General features: G+C 38.4%; 1 protein-coding gene across 4 annotated transcripts; it reads right to left on the reverse strand.

The window, feature by feature from the left end:
* Positions 1-5,740: 5,740 nt before the first annotated feature.
* Positions 5,741-13,003, reverse strand: Npy5r (neuropeptide Y receptor Y5). Of its 4 annotated transcripts, XM_008847803.1 has the most exons (3): positions 12,899-13,003; positions 12,288-12,404; positions 5,741-7,141 (listed from the first exon to the last, which is right to left on the reverse strand). In XM_008847803.1, the coding sequence occupies exon 3, from the start codon at positions 7,130-7,132 to the stop codon at positions 5,792-5,794; it is 1,341 nt and encodes a 446-aa protein (XP_008846025.1). In that variant the 5' UTR covers positions 7,133-7,141; positions 12,288-12,404; positions 12,899-13,003; the 3' UTR covers positions 5,741-5,791. The 4 variants fall into 4 exon arrangements, with proteins under 4 accessions (XP_008846025.1, XP_017657354.1, XP_008846024.1 ...); XM_017801865.1 differs by lacking the exon at positions 12,899-13,003 and having other exon boundaries at positions 12,288-12,492; XM_008847802.1 differs by lacking the exons at positions 12,288-12,404; positions 12,899-13,003 and adding an exon at positions 11,540-11,834.
* Positions 13,004-22,762: the final 9,759 nt, after the last annotated feature.

The following is a 22,762-nucleotide window of genomic DNA, read 5'->3' on the forward strand; positions in this document are numbered from 1 at the left end:
AAATCAACAAATTTAAAAAAATGTATTATATTTGAGGAGGAAGCATGGAAATTTATGTCATGCTAATTAGTAGAGGTGATAAACATTACCATTGAAATCCACCTGATGACTTCATAGACATACTCATGCGCCAAGGGTTCAAGGACAACCAAGTATGACTAGTAATAATCAGATACATACAGATTAGACATGCATGCACCAACATCTCAGTGTTAATAGCAAAAACAATGAGTCTTTCTGCAAGGAACAATGTATTCTAAAATGAAATGGAGATCTTTTTTAAAGGTTAAAAACTTCATTCAGGTTTACGTCTTACAGGGCTTATACCGAGTTCAAATTTATAAGTGTATTAACTCAACTGTGAACCTAGAAACTTGCAGCCACTTGTGAAAGTGATGTACTCTTGCTCTGGAGTATGTTACTGAATGTGTTAAATCTGTACTGAAATACTTCCTCTAATCATGTAGTTATTAAAAATTAAAAAATAATGATTAAAATAATAATATAATTAGTAGATGTGAAAAACATTACCATTGAAATCTACCTGATCACTTTAGAATAATAATCAGATATATAGCAATTAGAAACACATGTGCAAACATCTTAATGTCAATTGCATTGAAAATGAATTTTTCTCTATGAAACTGTGTATTTTAATAATGAAATGGAGATCTTTTTTAAAGGTTAAAACCTCATTTAATTTTATGTCTTATAGAGTTTATAATGAGTAAAAGATTATATAAGCGTAATAATTCATCTGTAAACATAGAAATGTACAGCCAATTTTGAAAAAGATACATCTTAGCTCAGAAAATTGTTACTGAATATGTCAATGCTGTTTAATGAAATGCTTCTTCTAAGTGCTGATCACTTTCTGACAAGTAACAAATAAAGAACTACAGTCAAATCTTCATCCTGTGTTTCCTTAAAGAGTTGTACCGTTGGGTAACTAAATAATAGATTAAAGGAAGGCATTTTTTTGTCCATGTATCTAACTGAATAAAGTAAAATAAGAGGTAGTTAACATATCAGACATTTGGAATACCCAGTAAATTATTGTGCAAAGAAACATAAGTATTCACTATTGCTACAGCAAAAAAAAAAAAAAAAAAAAATTACAGACAAGGTCTATTCGCATAGCTAAAGTATTCTTTTTGTGAAAATCAGATTAAATTCCATAGCTAGTTAGAAAGATGGTTGCCAGGCTGACATCTTTACTCATGCCTATAAGTACCTGTAAGAGCTGTCATTAAATCAGTTCTTTACCTCGTTTCTCTCTTGTGACTACATGTCTGCTGCACTGATTTCCTCTGACAAAGCTTGGCGTGGCTGTGCTCTCTGCCTGAGGTTCTTTCCTTACCTTGTTTCAAGTCTGCACAGTTTTCCCCTCAATGAGCACTATTCAGCCAGCCCATATGAAACTGCATCTAACTCTTCTAAGTCTCCTGCCACAGGCATTCCTTTTCTGGCCCCAGTCTGTGTGGGTCTAAGGCTCTCATCATTATTAATAATTATTAAAATTCTGTTAAGGGTTGTATTCTACCCCACCCCTCAAAGTCCTGTGTCAAAATTCTAACCCTGTCTGCTTTAGAATATGACCTCACTTGGAAAAGAGGTCATTTTAGATGGTATTAGCTAAACTAAGATTATAATAGAATGGAGAGACTCAGTCTAATATGGCTGGCATCTTTAGAAAAGTGACATCTGGACACATCATATGGAGACAAGGGCAGAGACTGGAGTTATGTGGATGCAAGCAGCACCATGGATTGCCAGCGATCTGCAGGAGCTAGGTAGGACACCCTATGGGCTGGAAGCATGACCTTGTAGACACACAGAATTCAGGCATCTAGTTTGTTGACCCCACAAGGCAATGGTATTTCTGTTCCTTTAAGCCACCCAGCTTGGCCATTTTGTTTTAGCAGCCTTAGGAAGCAGTGCCTCTGTCTCCAAAGTTTACTTCTGCAGACTGTTCATTTCTTGTCTATCTCTTGTTACTGGCTTTCTTCCTCCCTAAGGCACGTACCAAATGAGTAGATATTCTTTAGGTTTCTTTCTGGGTTTCCTGATAGAAGCCATTAAGTTGGGATTAATGGTTTTAGAAAGTTCTTATGAATGATAAACTCTTCTGTGGAGATCTGCTTAGTGAGTTAAATGGTCTTTGTCTAGTCATTTCTCCATTGCCCGAGGGCTGATTACATAACTTCGTTTCTATTCTCACCTGGGATCAGACATGATCATTTGATTACATGATTACAACCCAAGCACTAAGGAAAGGCCCTTGGACAGTCCATGTTTTAGTCTGGTTTCTGTTGCTATCGCAGATAATTCCAAAATGGGAGAGCTATAAAGAAATTTAGTCCTCACTGTTGTATAGATTGGAATACAACGCTGGAGTGCTGGTTTCTGGTGAGGGCTTTCACACTGCGGCAGGACAAGGTGGAAGGCACTACGTGGTATGAACACGTGAGAGCAAGAAGACCCAATCAAGGAAGCCAAACTCCCCTTTGCAAACTCACAGTAACTAACCCGCCTCCACAAATAAGAGAGCGTCTTCTCTTAATATTCCACCTCCTAATACTTTTTCAGTGGCCAGTAAATTTCCCTGTGAATTATGAAGGATCCATCCAAACCATAGCAGTAGGCATCTAGCAGGCATCTACTGCCTAGAATAATCTTAACATGAAGTTCCTCATCATTTGATCATTTCAGTTGCTTTTTCTACTTTCCTCTACGTTTTCCTCCTCCACATAGCGTTTTGTTACTGACAGTAACAGGCAAGCAGGAATAATCTAAATAACCACAAAAACTCAATTGAACCTGCTTCCTACATTATTTTGAAATCACTGTTAAAAAGTAATGAGGTTGATTGTCTATGATTTCATCTCCATTACTTTCCCTAGGCCTGGTTTTAGGAGGGTGCTATTGAATAAGTAATCATTTCAGATCCCAGGAGAGAATACAAACAAAGTTATATAATCAGCCCTGGGGCAGTGGAGAAATGACCGAACAAAGATTGTTTAACTCTCTAAGCAGTTCTCCACAGAAGAAATTATCATTCACAATAACTTTCTAAACTCATTAATCCCACCATTAATGGCTTCTATCCAACAACCCATTCAAACTTCTTAATCTTTAATTATTAAGAGCATTCAGTCATTTCTGGTTAGGGAAGATAAATTGCTTCCTTTGAGTTCAATAGTTTCAAGCCTCAAATTAGTTTATTTAGTTTAGCTAAACTCATCAATCAACAGCTATAAGCTCTGAGAAGCTTGGCAGTTATTGTGCAGTTTCTGTTGTTAGGTAGGCTAATAGGATGGAACATCTTCTCATGTATTTATCTTTGTCCTTTACTAGTGAGTTGTTTTTCATTTCAGCTACTGACAGCAAACTTTGAACTGGATTGCCCTGGAGAAAGTGAGAATGCCTACTGCTTTTAAACAGGAGTTCATTCTTTTGTAAAGACTTTTTGTTTTTGGTCTATGATGAGACATTAGTTTGATTTAGCATTGAAAGAGGATTTTCATAATAAAAACCTCATTTCCAAAAGCAAACCTTATTGCTCTGTATACAGCTTTACTGTAAGCCATACACAGTGGAGAGAAGGAAGATATTCACAGGGGATAGCTCATGAGGGAGAAATAAGTGCAAGCCCTTAGTGTTAAAAATGGAGGTGGGGGAGAAAAGTAAAACTAAATTAGGTTTCTTGTTTGTTTGGTACTAATACAAACACATGGAAAAGACTTCATTTAGCTCAGATGGGTTAGAGGGAAACTAAAAGCAGATGGGGCATGTGACTGGAGTCATACTTGAAAATCTAGAAAGGGGTTGGGGAGCCAAATGTTGATGCACAGGTATGTTGGAGATATTGCATAGTGCACATGGCAGACAGAAGACCAGAGGAAGCTCACACTGCTGGTTTCAGGCCTTTGTGACCCAGGTGAACAGTAGTTTCATTAGTTCCTATGAATCCCAGTGACCAAAGTGTCCCAACAGGTCCCAGATTTGGCAGGGGATAAGGTCTGTCACTGCATAGTAAGATCCTAAAAGAAGGTAGATAGCCTAAGCTCAGAATGAAATGCTAAGTGTCACTGAGACTGATCACCAAGTCCAACTCTGATGGCAGAGGTAGAGGATTCAGGGACTGATTTTAAGGCTCTGACTTTGCTAAGGGATCATACTTTACATAGCTTCTGTAACACAAAACCAGACAAGACTGACACTCCTCAGAGCCGTTCAACAGGAGCCAGCAGAGGACATTTCAGGATCTAGCACCATTTCCCCACCGTAGGACACTATGACCACTTCCTCTATTCGTAGACATCTTCTAGGGAAGGAATGTGGGGCAGAAAGAAACCTCTTGTAAAGTTTTTGGACTATTAATTGATTCAACACAAGAACTGCCTGTTACTTTCAAACGTAAGGAGTCTTTTTGCTTTGTTTTGTTTCATTGCTTTTCTTTGGTGATTAACAGGTATCAGTAGAGGAGAATGCTCAAATCAGGTATAAGTACTAAAGATATCAATACTATTTTGGACATCTGAACTGTATGTGCATATATCTTTTTATGGGGGGGGACTTATTCCTGCCTAAAACAAGGCTGGAAATATAGCTCGATGATAAGGCACTTGGTTAGCGTACACAAGGCCTTGAGTTCCATCTCCAGTACTACAAATAAAACCAAGCAACCCAACTGGCACAAATAAAAACTTCAAACAGATAAGGAGTCCCATTTCACTTTAACAAGACAGCATGTGAGATTTAATATGCACATAACTGAAAAAACGTGAAATCTGTTATTTATTTTTATTTTATATTAACCAAAAAACTAATCTTATTACCTGTGAACTCTTAAAATTATTTAATCATATAAATACAGATAATCATTTAGACTTCACATTGTAGCACATAAAGATGTGTATGAAAACACTTATTTGACAATGATTAATGTGATATAAATCTTAAAAGATTTAAAACATTATTTTGATTTGGTAAATTAATTAATTTACCAAAGTAATTAATAATTGTGTATCAGTGGGGAAATTGAGTTAAATTCACAATTTTACCAATTTTCAATACTAGGAGAAAATCATTTGCTTATACATTCACAATCATGATTTAAGTATACATCTGTAACAGAGTTCTGACTTTCTAGGCATATTCAACTTTTTGTTCGTTTGTTTTAGTATTTTGAGACAGGGTCTCCCTGTAGTCCCAGCTTGCCTGGAACTCATAAGTAGACCAAGTTGGCCTCCGTCTTCCAGACATTTGCCTGCCTCTGACTCCCCAGTGCTGGGATTAAAGGCACATGCCACCACATCCGGCATATTTTTGTGTTTTTATTAAAAACATTAAAGAGTCTGTGAAATAGAAATGAAGAGAGCTAGAGAATAGAAATTTCACAAATTATAATTGAAATATTCTTTGGGCAAATTATTTTGTTTCTTATATTTTTGTACAAAAATGCCAAGTTGGTTAGATATAACTTTTATTTTAAACAAATACCATTCAGTTGTATACAGATGACATGGAATGGAAGATAATATAAGTACTTTGTAATAATGAAGTACAGATTGGATTGACATAGACTCTGTATAACTAACTTAATAAATTGTATAACACATTAAAATTATCTTACATACATTGTGAACTGGCATTCAGATCCGGAACGCTTTTATATAAATTAAATTCCATATGTTAACAAAATTTCTGTTTATTACACATACATCATTAGCATGAATATATTTTAAATGATCTCAACATTTATTCTTTCCTTAGTAAACAGTGAGATTTATGACATATGTAGGCAGTGTATAAGGGATCTCAAGTCTGCTTTGATCCCATTATTAAGAAATCCATATAGAATTGGATTAAGACAACAGGACATCATGCCTAACAAATGACAAATGCAGTACACCAGCTTGAAATGCCTATTTGAAATAAGGGTATCATTGAAATCAGTTACCACGTGGAAAACGTGCAGTGGCATCCAGCTAACAGCAAACACTAGTATCAGTATGGTCAGTCTGTAGAAAACACTGCGAGACCTCTTTTTTATTCTGGTGATAGAACGCTTGACTCTCATTTCATGCACATCTGAGTTTTCTTCCGGTTTCACCTCAAAGCAGATTGGGACCCCTGGGATGAACTTACTGGATGAGGAGAGCTGACTTCTGATAGAGCCCAAGTTTTCTGGAACTGTTCTCGAATGGTTCTCTTGAGAAGGTCTTGCTGGAGCAGGTAACACACATGCTGTCTTTTTGCTGTATCTTCTTCTGTGTTTTCTGATGAACGAATAGCTCCACTTTTGGCTGCTGGAGGGTTTTGCCGGGTTCCCACTTTTTTTGGATGGATGGAGAGTTAGGTTGATCATCTCATTTTCTTCTAGTCTGTTTTCTTTGTTGGACAATCCACAGCTTATACTCCTGCAGACACTGGTATGACTTACAGTTAAACAAACTAAAGGCAGAATATACTGAACCAGCAATAGAGAGATTGTGAAAGCAATTCTGTATGAATCAGATGGCCACGACTCAACACACAAATACCTGCTGCTCAGCAACGCTGAGCCAAAGGTTTCCTGAAGTTCTACCAGACTGTGAAACACTGGGAGGGGAGAACAGATTGCAAAACCTAATGTCCAGACAGTAGCTATCAAAAAGTAGCCATGGTTGGCTGTTAAATTGTTAGATATGGGATGCTTTATCATATGATACCTGACGATAGCAATTGATATTAAAATTAAAGTTGAAACCAGAACTGACACACACTGAAGGAAAGGCATAATATGGCACATGGCTTTGCCGAACATCCACTGATCCAACAAGACAGAGGTCAGTGTGAAAGGTGAGCAAAACAGCACCACCAAGATATCGGAGAAGGCCAAGTTTCCTATGAGGAAGTTCACTGTAGTCTTCGGATTTCCCTTTTTGATAACAGCCAGTAAAATAAGTAGATTCCCCATAAAGCCAAGAAAACTCACAAATGTATAGAGCCCAATCAGAAAGTACTGTAAATCATCTACGCTGCCTCTGTAGTCATCCCAGGCAGGGAAATCTGAATTCCGAGTGGCAGCAGTGCTGTCCTCAGTGGCCATCGTCTTGTTATAATACTTCTCAAGCTCTGAATCCATACTATAGTCCTGCTTGGAGTAAGAAGACAATCGTTAGCAGCTGGGAGAAAAATTGCATGACTTGCTCCATGCAGAACAAAATGAAATTGTATTACTTTCCCCTAGTCCCATAAATAGAATGAGAGTTTTGAGGGTCTTTACCTGGTTCCAAGTATGATACAAATTCGGCAGTAATAATTACAGAAAACTTAAGTCTATTACCAGTTCCACACTGTGTTAACTTGTGCTAGTGTAGAAGACTATGTTTTTTCAAATTTATTTCAGAAATAACAAAAAGAAAACACAGTTTTAAAAAACCCCTTCAAGATGCATAGTTTATAATAGCACATACACTTATTCTCTAGTCAAGATGCCTAGTAAATGGCATTATCCTATAATATTACCTTAAATTTTCTCTTCTTTCTTATCAAGGCAAAACTGAAACATCACTATCCTGCATCCATACCACCCTCCTCCACCCCAGAGGCTCAAGGATCTTTATAGAATAAGAGGCAGAAAGAACATAACAGCCAGAATAAATTGGGTGGGAAGTGTAGGGTCATGGGATGCTGTTCTCATGGCAGGATAGGGCTGTTGCACTCTTGAACTCTTTGCACCTGTGATTGCCTACACAAGAGCTGCATAAAACTGGCCATGACCATACCCTGCCATGGAAGAAGGAGGAGCTCATGGGATCCCACACCTCCCCAAGGATCTATAGGCAGTTAATGGTTGGTAACATTACAGACATTTTCTTCAGTGGTGCAACCACTGGTAAGGTGCCCATGCTCCTGCAAACAAATATTCACTCATGCTTCTGAAAGCAAGCCTAAAAAACTCATTGTCACACACACACACACACACACACACACACACACACGTACACGCACACAAAGTAGGAGACTAGTTGAGAAAAAGGAATGAGATAAGCAGAAGTGGCATGGGGAGAAAGGAATGGAGTTGAATATGATTAAAATACATGTATGAAAATGCCATAATGAAAGTCAGTATTATATATAATTACTACACACTAATAAAAACATTTTCAAAAGTCACCTGTCCTAAAGGGTTCCCTGTCTACCAAGTTGGATGTGATCTCTTGGGAACTCCAATGATAGTGATTCTAGGGGTCTGACACTGCATGTTGCTGTCTGCTTCATACAGTAGTCATAATGCCTCCAGTCTACCTTATTCGTTTATAAGCAATGGACAGCACAGACTGCCCCTTACTCACCAGGGTATCCGTCAAAGCATGGGACACAGTAACTTCATCTCTGTGGGTGTTAAATAATTATGAGCAGATGAAGAATTCAAACAAATCTAGTCAGTCACCGAAATATGATCTAGTTTATGCAGTGTTCAAGTTTAAGCTCCTCAACTGTAGAGCATTATCCCAGGACCTAGATGTATACAATATTCATTCAGTAAATGCTTAACAAGCTAAAAGAAAATGATTCAGTGATCAGTTCTCAGTCTTTATCATGAATTAGGAGAATCACTAATTGGCCAGCAGTGCTGTTGGAGTATCTAAAAAACAAAGTTTGCCTGTCTCCTTTTTAATCTGAAAATTATGTATAAATATAAGCTTAAGAAAATTTCCCTGAGGTCATATTATATAAGGAAAATATTACATTTTAGAAGTAACTGTAGAAGTGAAATTAACATAACACCCCATAAGATTGTCATATCAAATGGAATTAATGTTGATCACAATGCATTACTTACTCACTCCTTCACCTCTACACAATAGAGATCATACGATACAGTTTGATGAAGCAATAAGTAGCCTCTCCTATATCAGCAAAGATAAAAAGAATCATTGTCTCTTTAAAACAAGTAAGCATTTTTTTTTTTTGAGACAGAGTCTCACTCTGTTGCTCAAGCTGGTCTCGAATTTGCCATCTCCTGATTCAGGTTCCCAAGTGTTGGGATTATAGTCATGCCACTATGCCCGGTAGCACTTCATGTTTTAAAACAGAATTTACTACCAAAAACCCCATACAGCAATAGTTAATTAACACTAGTGAATATATTGTTACAGAGTTCTTAGCATATATACATATACGTATCTAAGAAACATTTTTACTACATATCAACATATCTTTATCTACTTATTTCTGCATCTATTGCTTTTAACATAATTACTTTTGAAAGTAATTATAAACTCAATATTTCAATTAGTAATGGACATTTTTCTACATAAACTATTAAAAGATGTATATTTAAATGAATAATAAACAATGCTCCCTTCAATTTATAAGGGACCTATAGGTCTGGATTCAATAAGTTCCCAAATGAGGGAATGGTTTTGTGCATATATTTTAATTGTAAATAAGACTAATTCATTTTCATGCATAGCAAGTTTCACATAGGATAGTAAAGGCATTGGTGTAATTATGAGAAAAGTTGGAAGTTTCTACCAACTTCCACCACTGATTCCATGCTGCTGGAAGAGCTTTCAGAACCTAACAACAGCCCTACAAAGATAAATTAACCTAAAGGCCCCACATCATTTTTTTTTTCTCAGACCCTAACCAATAAGTTTCATTGATACTGACTCAAGGGAGAGAGGATAACTGGTACAGAAGTGATTCACATGGCTTCCTGAATCATCCCACTTATATGACTAGACAATGGCCTCCCAGCTACTCCTGCAGGCAGGTCAGCATGCCTCTAATGAAAGCAGCCTTCGACTGGTGCCTCAGTCTCAGTTCCCGAGTTCTGATGACCCCTGGGCTCAGTGTGGTTTGTTCATGATCTTATTTAAACTGAGGATGAGCTGGGTTATTTGTAACACTGTTCCCGTTTAACTGTACTTTCGACTCACTTTTTGGAATCAACCCTTTTCTCTTAACTTTGTGGTAGATCAGTAGTCACTGATTGGCTTGTTTTTTATATGACCAAAGCAAGCACGAGGAACAAATTAGGCAGAGGCTTCTACAATGGCTCTGTGCTTTCTTGCAAAATAACATCCAGAGTAAAATGGCTGTCATTTATTTTTTGAAGAAGAAGTAAAAGAAGAAAGAAATGTCGTTTATTTTTGGACAAAAAAATGGTTTTGAAGGTCTGGGAATATAGCTCAGTGGTACAGTGCTTGTCTAATATTTGTGAAGCCTTGGGTTCAATCTCTAGCACAGAAATGCACACACACACACACACACATACACAAAACATACACACATTCATGTATATAGTTTTAAATCTAAAATGAAGATTATCTCCAAAACATGTGGTCAAAGTTCTCAGTTAGATTCTAGTGAAGAAAGGAAAAAGGCATAGTTATTTTCATGGTAGTGAGAAGCTTAAGAGATTAGGTTAGACTCATTGGCTGTAAAGGAAATACTTGCTGCTAATCATTTTAGAAAGGTAGTTTGATGTTCAGCCTTAAAACAACATAAATGAATGACTCTGGGTATAGTCAGGATAGAGTATACCTATGTGTGTGTTTATCTATGTAAGCATGTGTTAAATTTTGTATATGTATATGCATCCACTGAAAATTGTTTTATTTAATGGCCAGAGATGAAATGTGGAGTTGTCTACATAGAAAATAGTGATAGTGTAACACTGTTGTATTTATTAAATAATAAAAAACTACGTATTCCTTAGCAGATGAAAGAAATAGGATCCTAAGTATTCACTGGACACTGGAGAAAAAATGAGGATAGTATTTCTTTCCTTTTTGAAATTACTTATCTATTTTAAGAAAGTAGATAACATAGAGGCCACTTTCATTAATGAATATCTAAGTCAGACTAGTTACTCCTTTGTTCATTAAATAACTATTGAACATCTAGCACACTAGGTTTTCTGCTTCTCATGTAGATGATTGCACCATCTACCCATCACAAAAGCACATACGCACACATAACAGCTAAAGTGCTCTGCACACAACCAGCCTTTGGAATCTTAATGCCCATGAAGGACTTCTCCCAACTAAATTACAGATATTGCAATGTGTGTGGGAGGACATGTTAATTGGTTTCTTTAAAACTGCCTCCTTGTAGTTAAGGAATAGTTTAACCACTAAACAAATACTGCCCCCAAAGCTATAAGTCATCCACTTTAAAGTTGAAACTGTAAGTTAGAGGAGTTACTTTGAAATTCAATTAATTAATTAAAAGATGTATTTGCTTACACTTCCCCTTTACATCCTTTTTAATGAAAAACACAAGCAGAAACAGAAATGCAAGTCAGCTCAGTAACGCTGCTTTTCAGCAAGTGCAATAATGAATTTTGAACAATTTTATGCAGCATAAATATTTTATATATGATGAAAATAATGTCATTAAAGACCCTAGATTCATTTTAAATTACTTTGATAATTATGAAAAAAGGTGCTTTAACAATGGCTTAAAGAAATATAATTTCAGTTAGAAATCTGTTTGAGAGCATGTGAGATTTTTCTTATTTCTAATTATTACTTACTATAGGTTTCTCTTCTGTTGTATCCAGTGATCTTTTCTCACCATCAGAATTTCCAGATGAACCACTGAACTTCAGTTCCCTTAGTGACATAGTGTGTGTGTGTGTGGGGGGGTGTTCATTAAACTGTGGCAACTTCATTAAAATAATGTCTTTATGACAATTTATTGTAATTTTCTTATAAGTCTAGCTGTATGTGACACAGACAAATGGACTCTGAATAAACCTTAAGAATTTTAAGAAAGAAAACAGTTCTTAAAAATAATAATAGGGAAACTACAGTGAACTGAGAATACTGAAAAACTGATTTATACATTTAAATAAGGTTTCTTTGTGAGTATAATTTTCTGCTTAATAAAAATGCATATCATTCTTGAGCAAAGGATGTCAATCATGCAAAAGAACCAAATATATGCAGGTTTCCCTCTAGCAATGATAAAATATCAACTATTGCCTAGTTTGCTGTCATCTCAATGGCAAGATTCCATGTTCCCACGTATCTCGTGGTGTGTTCTTCAAGTCAGAATCTGGAAAAAAAATTGGCCCTGGACAAGTAAACACAGAGCAGGCAGGAACCACCCTTCCTCCTCGGTTCTAACAGCACAGTTCCTCTCGTCTTCAGAAATCAGAAATTTAAAATTGCAACCAGGCTGCAAAATTCCACTGAAAGTCAGGCTGTTACAGTTGATAGCCTGGTTTCTATCTAACAAGATGTTCCTTTAGAAGCTAAACTAAAGGTCTGAAAACTTACGGATAGGAATTCCCTTTCCTGGAATTCGAGGTGTGTGGATGTATGTTTCTGTTCGCAGTTGTCCTAGGAAGCAACCTTGCAAACCTAACAGCACAGCTGTCTCTGGTCTCCGGCCAGCTGTGGGACAAGGAGGCAGTTGGACTTTCAGAGGGAGCGGGGTTGGTTGCACCTTGGGTGTCCGCAGGAACTGGACTAGAGCTGAAAACTGGCCTGAGCATCCCGGGGGTCGCTGGTCCCCAACCCCAGACTCTGGGCTGCGCTCCGGCTCTACCAGCTGGGGCCAGCTTTGCATCCATCCCTTCTCCCCATCCTCCAGACCCTCCTGTGGAAATCCTAGAGGGTCTGGTTGGTGCCTGCTCCACCCGGTGAATTGGGCACCTGAGGGACCTGCCCTGCAGCATTCAGCTGTGATACCCCCGCCCCCTTCCCTTCCCACCTGACTACTGCAGGTTCCTCCACCTGCGTCCCGGTTTTACCAGCCGCGCTGCCTCCCACGTCCCCACCCCGCCCTCTGCGAAGCCACAAGATGCTCCAGGACCCAGGACAGGGGCGCGGGCTCCCGGGGTCTCCCACCTAGCGCCCAGGGGACAGACTAGGCCTGGAGCTGGTACCTCGGGGCGCCCCCGCCGCTTGCAGTCGCCTGGGCTCTGGGGGACGCGGCCAAGCGCGGTCGCTTCTGCACCCGGCTGTGTGTGGCGGCGGCGACAGGAGCAGGACCTGGAGGCGGCGATGGGGAGGAGGGACTGGCAGCTGCGAGGGCTTTAGAGGCGCCTCAGGAACACGTGACAAGCCCAGGGACCCCAGAGACCCAGTTCCAAGGTCTCGCTCCCTGCCAACCTCTCCCGAACTGGGACTAGGGACATCCCAGTCCTTGTCCAGCTGTTTAGAGACCCCAGGAAATAGCTGGTGGGCTTCAGAATGTGGCGGTGCCACCCGGGCCTCTGGTTCCAGGAGCGAATTAACTTAGCTGGCTAACCGATGTTTGGCAGTCTAGTCCCATCTTGACTTTTGTGGGTGTGGGTGTTCCTCTAGGAGACTTCCTGAGAAAAAGCTTCAAGGTCCAGGGCTTCTCTTTGAGGAAAAAGCAAACCCCAAACAGAATATTTCTTTCTTGTTTCCTTTTGGATATGAAGTCTAGGCCGGAAAGCTGATCTGAACGAACCTGCAGGGAACTGGCACTGATGTGCCTTGCAGAATACTCAAGGGACTTGCTGGACTCTAAGGGGTAGTAGCTGTCCTGACAAGCAAGGGGCATGGAGCTGGGGAGTAAGGTTTAAAGGAATCAACCCTGCTCAAGAGTTTTCCATAACAAAAGGAAGACCTGAGCAGGGAGGTGGTTTTGTGTTTGGTTTTGTTGTTATTTAAAACAACAAAAATAAACAGGCAAATAAAACCCTGTCTTGTTGCACTGCAACTTGTTTTTTCATTCTTAATGTTTCCAGATCTCTATCCCTTTCTGTGCAGGGTTGCCTTAGTATATGGCTAATCATTAATTGGCAAATACCTTGGATTTCTCCTGCCCCATACACACATAGAAAGACATAGAGGGAGGGAGGGAGAGAGAGGAGAGAGAGAGGGGCCTGCATGTCTCTGGATGTCATGACAAATGGGTACTCCTTTAGCTATCTTGATGACAGTCACAGCATCATCCCCTGATTCAGGCAGTCCTATTGGACTGGCTGGCACTCCCATTGGACTGGCCAGCACTCTTTGTCTACTGAAGATGACTTCTATGCCTCGGGAGTCATGCAACTTGAGAGTCTAACTCTTAAGCTAGATTCGAGCTGCTACTCAGAGGTTAGAGAATTCATGTGCCTTTTTCTGCTGATTTAGAGCTCAGTCCTCAAGGGAACCATGAGCACAACATGCCTCAAGAAAATGCACTTATTACTTCATTCTAATATACTTCTTTTCTGAAACACTACATTCACCTCCATAGCTTAGCATATCAGGTAGTTGAGCAGATCCTTGGGATCCTGCAGTGGGGAGGGAAGAGCAGACATGCTAAGAAGGAACAGCTTTGAGCAAACTAGGGTTTGGTCCCAGCCTCTCTGAATTCTATTGTACAGTTCATGTACCACATATTTCCAAAGAAATCTCCATCCTCCATCCGTTGCATAGAATAACACATACCCTAAAACACATTTTGACTTCCAAAAGGCTTCATAATGAAACCCTTGGTGACTGTCTTCCAAAGAGCAGTCTACACTACATGATTTTGCCTATCCCATAATAAAAATATCAAATTATTTTTGTTTTTTCTTTTCCACAAATGAATTTTTCTCTTTTGATTATAGGAGCCTTTAGGTTGACAAAATGGTTGTTATTGGAATATTGTAAAGGCCTGTGTGCCATTAAGATGATTCTGGTTAACTTCCCCATTTTCCTTTCCAGGCCATCTATAATATGCAGGCCTCAAAAAATATAAAGTCAAAAAATAGGGTAAATAAAGTTCTTCCTGTGCAAGCATGAGAACCTAAGTTTGGATCCCAGCACCCACATTAAGGATGAGCATTCAGACATGTGCCTATAAGAAGGGGGTGAGGGAGTTCCTGAGGGGTCCAATGGCCAGGCAGAGTAGCTGAACTAGCACACTCCAGGTTCGATGGGAGAACCTATCTCAAAAATTAAAGTGGAGAACGATAAAGGAGGACCCAGAGTCTTACGGCCTGTACACACCAGTGCAAGCAAACACCCAGCCACACACATTCATATCCCCCCTCCAAAGACAGAGAGAGTCAGAATTCCTTCTCTAAATACATGTTCTGCTATACAATATTAAGGTTCTGTCTAACGATCAAATTATTAAGAATTCTTTGTTTTAATACTGGCCATTGCCCCTGCTCTTGGTTACCCACCAGAACTGGATGGTGAGACACTATTGCTAAAGACAGTACATATATGATCTGTAGAACAAACAAGGGAAAATCAAGCTGGTACTAATGTCAGAGCTTCATCTCCACTGGCTCATATTCATAGTGCTAGAAGGTATTCTGCATGCTACTGGGAGGGAAAAAATTTAAAAAAAAATTATCAGTCTTACTCAGCTGTGAATCCTGTGAACTACAGTAACAATTGGCCTGGCAAGATATGCCCACCAGTGCAATAGTGGCATAAATATTATGTGAGTAACCAATCAAACAGTCTTTAATTGAATTTAAGGTTGCTTCCTAGGATGAATTGATACGCTTAAGAACCTGAGACTAGATAGGTCACAGGATATATGAGAGATCCTAATACTAGTTTTCTACTAAATAGTTATTATATTAACCTGACTCTTAATGACTTATTGTTACACCCATAAATTAATGCATCTTACAACTCTCATCAGAGAAGTTTCCTTAACAGATAGTGATTAACACAGAAACCCACAACTGGGCAATGTGCAGCGAACAAGAGACTACAGAACGCTAAACTCTGAATAGGATACCTACATCAAACTTCTGCCTCCCAAGGTTCAGGGGTCATTGTGGAAGAGGAGGCAGAAAGATTGTAAAAGCCAGAGGTAGTGGATGAACACAAGGAACTGGGGTTTTCGAGACAGTTGGTCAGTCACTTATATGAACTCACAGCAACAGTAACAGCATGTATGAGTCCAATGTAAGCTCAGACCAGAAAAAAAATCCCAGCATACACATGAGAAAATGGGTAAGAAACTCCAACCCCATCTACTAAGGAAATTGGGGCAACAGATGGCTGCCGGGAGGGGTAGAGACAGTCTCAAGCATGGGATCTTTGGTATGTTAACTAGGCTCCAGTAGCTGGATCCACATTGAAGGACACTTGGAGACTCAAATTAGACTCTATAGGTCTTACATGTAGAGTCTACATGCATTAAATTGGGCAAGGGCAATGAGGGAAAATGTGGATGGGGAGGGTATTTAAATACCATCAAATTATATTGTATGAAAATCACAAAGAATTCAATTAAAGAAAAGAGTTCTTTGTTTTGAAGACTGTGCAGAATTGAAATTTTCAATGCTATGTTGCAAAGACAAGAATAAATACAAATAGTTTTTCCTTCAAATTTCCCCCCAAAGGATTCAAGAGTGACCACCATTACTTTTGTCACACACAATGCAGTAATTTTGTTTCTATTTTCTGGTGTAGTTTTCTGGCAGAGAACTCTCTGGGGGCAGAAACAGTAGAGTCTGCCTCTGCTGTTTGATTTTTTTTTAACTATTCAGTATAAAATGTTCACTTGGGAAATTAAGTTGGATTTTATTCATTTTACAAAATGAAATTGGCTAATTCCCAATTTTCATGATTTGATATAGGATATAAAAGAAAGCTTATCTGTAAGGTGAAAGTTATGGATCACTTGGGACTCCTAAGAGAAATTATTGAACAACCATGCCAGGGGTAACATTTTGATGAAGAACACATCTGCTGTTTTTGTGAAGGTTATTGCTCCAATTTAATAATAGCTACCATTTATGGAGGATGGTTACTAAAATACTTTGATACAATCTCAGATAATAAGTGATTCTGATATATTCATTTCAGTAGTGGTGGTAAGCAAACTAGGAAAATACTATTGTTTTAATAGCAGCTTTTTTCTAAGAATTTCTCTTGCGTTAAGCATTTTCATGGTGAATTGTGGCAAGTTTAAGTTCTTGATACTTAAAAATAATATGGAAGGGGCAATTTCTGTGTGTTATGAAATTGTATGATACCCTCTGCTACGTTGACTTCTTTGGAATAGTAATTAACATATAACAAGCATGCTATTGGGAAACAATGCAATTTAGTGGACTATGTATTTTAACATTAACCTAAAGCATTGTAAGCATAGTCATCTTGTGAAGCAACTCAGTGATAATTCTGGGGCCCACAGGAGGAGCTACAAACGTTTCATTTACTTCTAATAAGCATTGTTCTCCTTAAGTGACACTTTAAAGCCATTAAATACACATCTATGACTTCTAGCTGGAATGTACAATTCTTCTTTAAAAGTTAACTTTCCACATTTAAAAATACATATGCATGAGATACACATATGTAGAGTTATATGGTCACATACCGCATACATATTTATGCGATAGACACTTAGAATACTTGAATTTTAGCCAAGTTCTATACCAATTAAGAGTGTGGCTTTAAACAAGCAACTTTATCTTTTGATGTTTATTTTCTTAGTCCTATAAAAGAGAATGTTTTCATTTGCATATCTGGAGCCCCCTTTTCACGCTGAATAGCTAGGATTTTATCTCACTAACATGTACACATTATAGATGTGTGCAGATGAACAAAGTTTTGTATCTTCAGAAAGTTGGAAGTCATAGATATTGTCTCCCCTCTTTTTCAGAAAAATAAAAGAAGGTAGAAAATATTACATTGATAGTTTTCTGTCCTTACTGAGGACTAAGAATTCTCTTTTCTGAAGCAAAGAATATATCTTTATATTTAATTCATTTTAAAAATGAGGGTCTTACGTGCCATAAATCTTCCCTTATATATCATTTTAAATTTTTGTGGTTTTACATGAAGAAAACATAGATTCCTTAGGAAACATTTTGTCATGTGACTCTATGTATAGAGTACACACACACATATACATATATAAGAGTATAAAACTGTGCTCTTAATTAATATCCTCTAAATAAGTTTTTCTATTTGCTAATTTTCAATGGTTAATATTTTTAGTTTGGTTATGTCTAAATATAGCTTTACTATATTTAGATGGAATGAAAGGAAAACTTTATGTGTTTTTGGTATGTTGGTTTGTTTTGAAGAATTTAAAAGAATGTTTGGAAAACTGTTCAAAGCACTAGCCCAGAATCAAAAGTTAACATGGCTGAATCACGTGCTCTTCCCAAATCCAGGTTCACAATGTGCATGCTTGCTCCATATTCCTGCTGATGTTTCAACATTTCAAAGTATATTATACATCATGTAGAGCAAACTGTAAGTTATTTCACCCAGGAGACATGGTAAACATTTTCAGAGGCAGTCGAGCCTATCATTCAAGCTTATTGAGGAAATCAGGACCAAAACACCATCTGTATCATAAGCCGGGCCTGGCAGTCTATGTTCTAAGCTTGAAGAAGTAGGGGGAGTCCCCATCAAAAGGAGACCACAGTGTACCTGTAGATGTGCACAGATAAATAATTAATGGCAATACAATATTAAGTTCTGTATTGGGATTAAACCCAGAGTGCTCTATGACTACAAAGAATACAAACTCAGCTTCGGAGAAAAGGTGAAGAAATAGATGAGACAGGCCTCTAACTGAAGCTTGGGTGGAGAGGATGAGCAAGCAAGCCATAGGCCAACAGTATGAAGGGGAGTGTGTCACAGTCACAAAATGTGAATGGCTCAAGGTGACTTGGGTGTATAGCGTAAAGGATGATGCTGAAGATGGTTGAAAGGCCAGCCATTTTTTGCAGTTTACTGGAAGGATCTAGATGGAGAGCAATTGGACAGTTTAGGCTGTGGAAGTAGATGGTGGCAAAGACCTGTCCAGAACAATAGTAGAGCTCATGAAGACAAAAGAATGGCTAAGGGAGAAAGTTAGGAAAGAAAAATCATTAAGAATCTCTGACCAATTGGATCTGAGAGTGCGAGAGAGTGGCATGCTTGAACAGTGCTTCGGTTCTAGGTTCTAGCTTGAGAAGGGGGCTCTTGCTGGCTGGGATCAGGTCCACGAACTGAAACTGCCCAGGAAATGGCCCAGGAAGCTGGAGACAGCTGTACTCTTGACAGAAATTTGGAGGCTGTGTTTAAATCAATCAAATATGTGGCTATTTGAGTTGATGCTGGCTTTGGGCTAGCGTTGGATCTAGCCTGCTGGAAGAAGTAAACAATTTGGGGGACCAGTTTAGGCTAAAACAAAGGAATTATCCTCATCCCATTAATTCAACAGGATACTTATATGCAGATAGTAGATTCTAAAGGGAAGACAGATGAATAGCCAGTGAGGAAAAGCCCAATATGTAGAGTTAGTGAAGTCAAAGAAAATGAAGACTCCAGAAAAAGAAGGTTCAAGAGGATCCACACAGCATAAAGGTTAAAAATAAGGAAGTCTAGATTATGTTCATTGGGCTTAGCCATGGGTGGTCCGGTAAGTAGATTCAGGTAAGCCGTATTTGATGACTAAGATGGCAATAAACATGCTATTCTTAAAGAAGTTATTCAGAAAAGAAGAGGTAGCAGAGAAATGTGACATAGGTAAGGATATTAGTATGAGAAAAATATGGACAATTTTGTGTCTGTTTGTATTTTAGTGCTAACTTCCAAAAAGTGAAATGTGAAATAAATAGATATTGTATTTACCTTATTGTCATGTAACAAACACCAACAAGGCTTAGTAGGCTATGAATACTCACATATTTTATACACAGGTATTGCATCACTGGGTACCTCAGAAGAGCACTGTGGAGGTAGCCTGTCTCTGTGCTATGGCATTTGCAACCTTGGCTGAGAAATCTCAGAAGCTAACGTGACTCAAAGCCTGAGAACCCAAACAGTTGTTTGGAGGATCTTCTGCCAAACCAGAGATATAGAAGCCAGGAAGGAAATCCACGATGGTCCTTATCCACACATGCACAACTAAGAGTCATCTATTGATAATGAGAGTATGAAGCAGGGGACTTGGACTGTGGCCAGTGCTGGAGGCAAGGTGAGCAATTCGAGATGCTTGTTTTGAATGATGGAAAGTCTGGTGGTGGCATTCATATTTGTATTTCTCAATAGTTATCTGTCTCTTTGAAAGTAGACAGGAATGGTAAGTTAATATTAAAGATATTAGTAAAAAAATCACAAAACCCTTTTTATTATTTCATATAATAATGGCATATGTTGCATTTTTGTAGCATAGGCCTTACACTTTTGTTGAATGATCAAAGGTTGCCTAAAAATAATAATCCCGTGGAAAAAAATGTTTGGATATATCCTAGAGTATTATTCTCACAGGGTTGAAAATAACCCCCTAAGTATGTACCTGTGTAATTCATTAAGAACTTCATTAAAGAATAATCTCATTTCAGATCAAGAGCAAATCCACAAATTGTATTGATGTTGTGATGGCTAATCTCCATTGTCAACTGCATTGGATTAAGAAACACACAAAGAAAGCATTACAGAGGCACACCTTTTAATGAGTCTGTGTGGCTGTTTCCAGAGAGATCTAAGAAGGAAAACCCACTCTGGATATGGGTGACATCATCCCATGGGCTGGAGTTCCAGACTGAATATAAAAGGAATTTAAAGATAAAGCCAGCTGAGCACTGCTTTCCCCTTCTCTCCTTCCTAGTGGGCTCTGTGGACCAAGCCACTCCCATTACTGTGCCTTATTTGGTGTGACAGACTACAATACTCTGAACTGTGAACCAAAATAAACCATCCCTGAAGTTATTTTTTTCAGGTATGAGAAAAGTAACTAATAAATTGTCCTAATTCGCTTTTACTCTCAATGGTACAGCCTAGAGTCACCTGAGACAAGAATCCAAATTGAAAGATTTCCAGATCACACTGACTTTCAGTCATGTCTTTGGGGCATTGTCTTGATTGTTCATTGATGCAGGAGGGCCTAGGCTACTTTGGGTGACACTATTCCCTGGACAGGTGGTTCTGGCATGTACATAAAAGCTAGCTAAACATGAGTCAGTGAGCAGGTCAGCAAGCAACATTCCTCCATGGTTTCTGCTTCAAGTTCCTGCTTGAGTTCCTGCCTTGACGTCCCTCAATAATGGACTGTGACCTGGAGGTTTAGGCCAAATAAATCTTTTCCTCCTTTAAGTTGCTTTTGGCCAAGGTATTTATCACTACAACAGAGATGAAACTGGAACAGATATCATCTACAAGAAGATTTTGTTTGTCTTAATACTTGTATATGCATATCTATCTTAACGAAAATAATTATTACTTCCTTCTGCTAGCTAACTTTCTCAAAAAGATTAATAAGATGATGGCATGAACTATTTGATTGTCAAACTAGTTGATTACATTTAACTGGTTCTAAGATGTAAACTTTATAAAACGTCTTAATACTCTAAATGCAAGTTTCATACAATTGAAGTCACTACTTCATTGAAAGCAGTTTTTCTTACAATCTCTAAAATATAATTCAATAAAATAACATCTCAGCTTACATTTTTGGCATCATTCAGTGGGAGCCACTAAGTGTGTCCCAGAAGGAAGGAAAAACTTGACACATTATCAATTCACACCATATGAAGTGATTCATCAGCATGCTTCATAGGAAGCTCTACCCTGATGGATGGAATCTCCCCCGTATCAATATCATTTTAAAAAGTATTAGTTCTTATTTTACGTGTATGAGTGCATCCATGTCATGCATTGGCCATGGAGGCCAGAAGAGGACATCAGATCCCCTGGAACTGGAGTTACAGACCATTGTTAGCTGCCATGTGTCGCTTTGTCTTCTGCAAGAACAGTCAGTGCTCTTAACCATGGAGACCTCTCTCCAGCCCCATCATCTACATTTTAGTTCACATAGATTAATGTCTGTCAATATGTATCTGAATCATTAATATGTACAATTCAGGAGTTTTTCTGAACACTAGGATTACAGTTGTGTTCACTGTACCCAGCAATGTATAATTTATTTTTAGGGCTCAAGATCATATATACTAGGCAAGCGTTCTAGCACTGATCTACATCCCCAACCCTGAATCATGGGATTTCAAGGCTGGGTCAAACCATAAAAATATCTTCTAGATGTTAAAACTAAAATTTACTTAGATTTGATGAGCAGATTCTCTCCTTCAGTTTATATAAGAGACTGTTGCCCTAGAGAACATTAGAATATGTCATTAATTTAATTATCCTAGTCATCATTTTTATGTCAGGCTGTTACAAAATTTCAGAGGGAAATACACAGAATTTATCACTTCCTAGTAAAGATGGTTTTAACCTAATAAATCCCAAAGAAGAAAGTAGACAACCGATTGCTCATTCTGGAGTAGTAAACAAGGGCCGGACCTAGAGCTCAGCTCACCTTGGCGGACTGCTTGCTTAGTAAACACAAAACACCACACAAACCAGGTTTAGTGTATTGCCGATGCTCAGAGGGTGGAGGCAGGGGGATTAGAAACTAAAAGTCATCCTTAGCTACATAATGACTTTGAGGCCACCCTGGGGTACATGAGATTCCACCTCAAGGGTTTTTTATAAAAAAGGAGTGGAAAAAGAAATTATCTTAAAATTTAATATGTATCTTCTAAAGAATTCAGATTTCTTGTAAACCTCCCAGATTACATTTAAGAGGGTCTTGTGTGGTATTTGTTATATTATGCCTCATCTCTAGCCTACACACTGGAAATAGTCCTCAGTAAATAATATTCTAAAGATTTAAAAAATCATGCTGTTGAGGAACATTTGAAAACTCTTTATACCACAAAGATTGAAATAAATATCTTTGAAGGCAGGTAAGATGACGCCACAGGCAAAGGTGCTTCCTACCTGAGTTCCATCCTCAGGGCTTATAAGGTGGAGAGAACCAACTCTTGCAA

This window comes from Nannospalax galili, unplaced genomic scaffold (genome assembly GCF_000622305.1).
Source record: "Nannospalax galili isolate Female #2095 unplaced genomic scaffold, S.galili_v1.0 scaffold283, whole genome shotgun sequence".
Classification (NCBI taxonomy): domain Eukaryota; kingdom Metazoa; phylum Chordata; class Mammalia; order Rodentia; family Spalacidae; genus Nannospalax; species Nannospalax galili.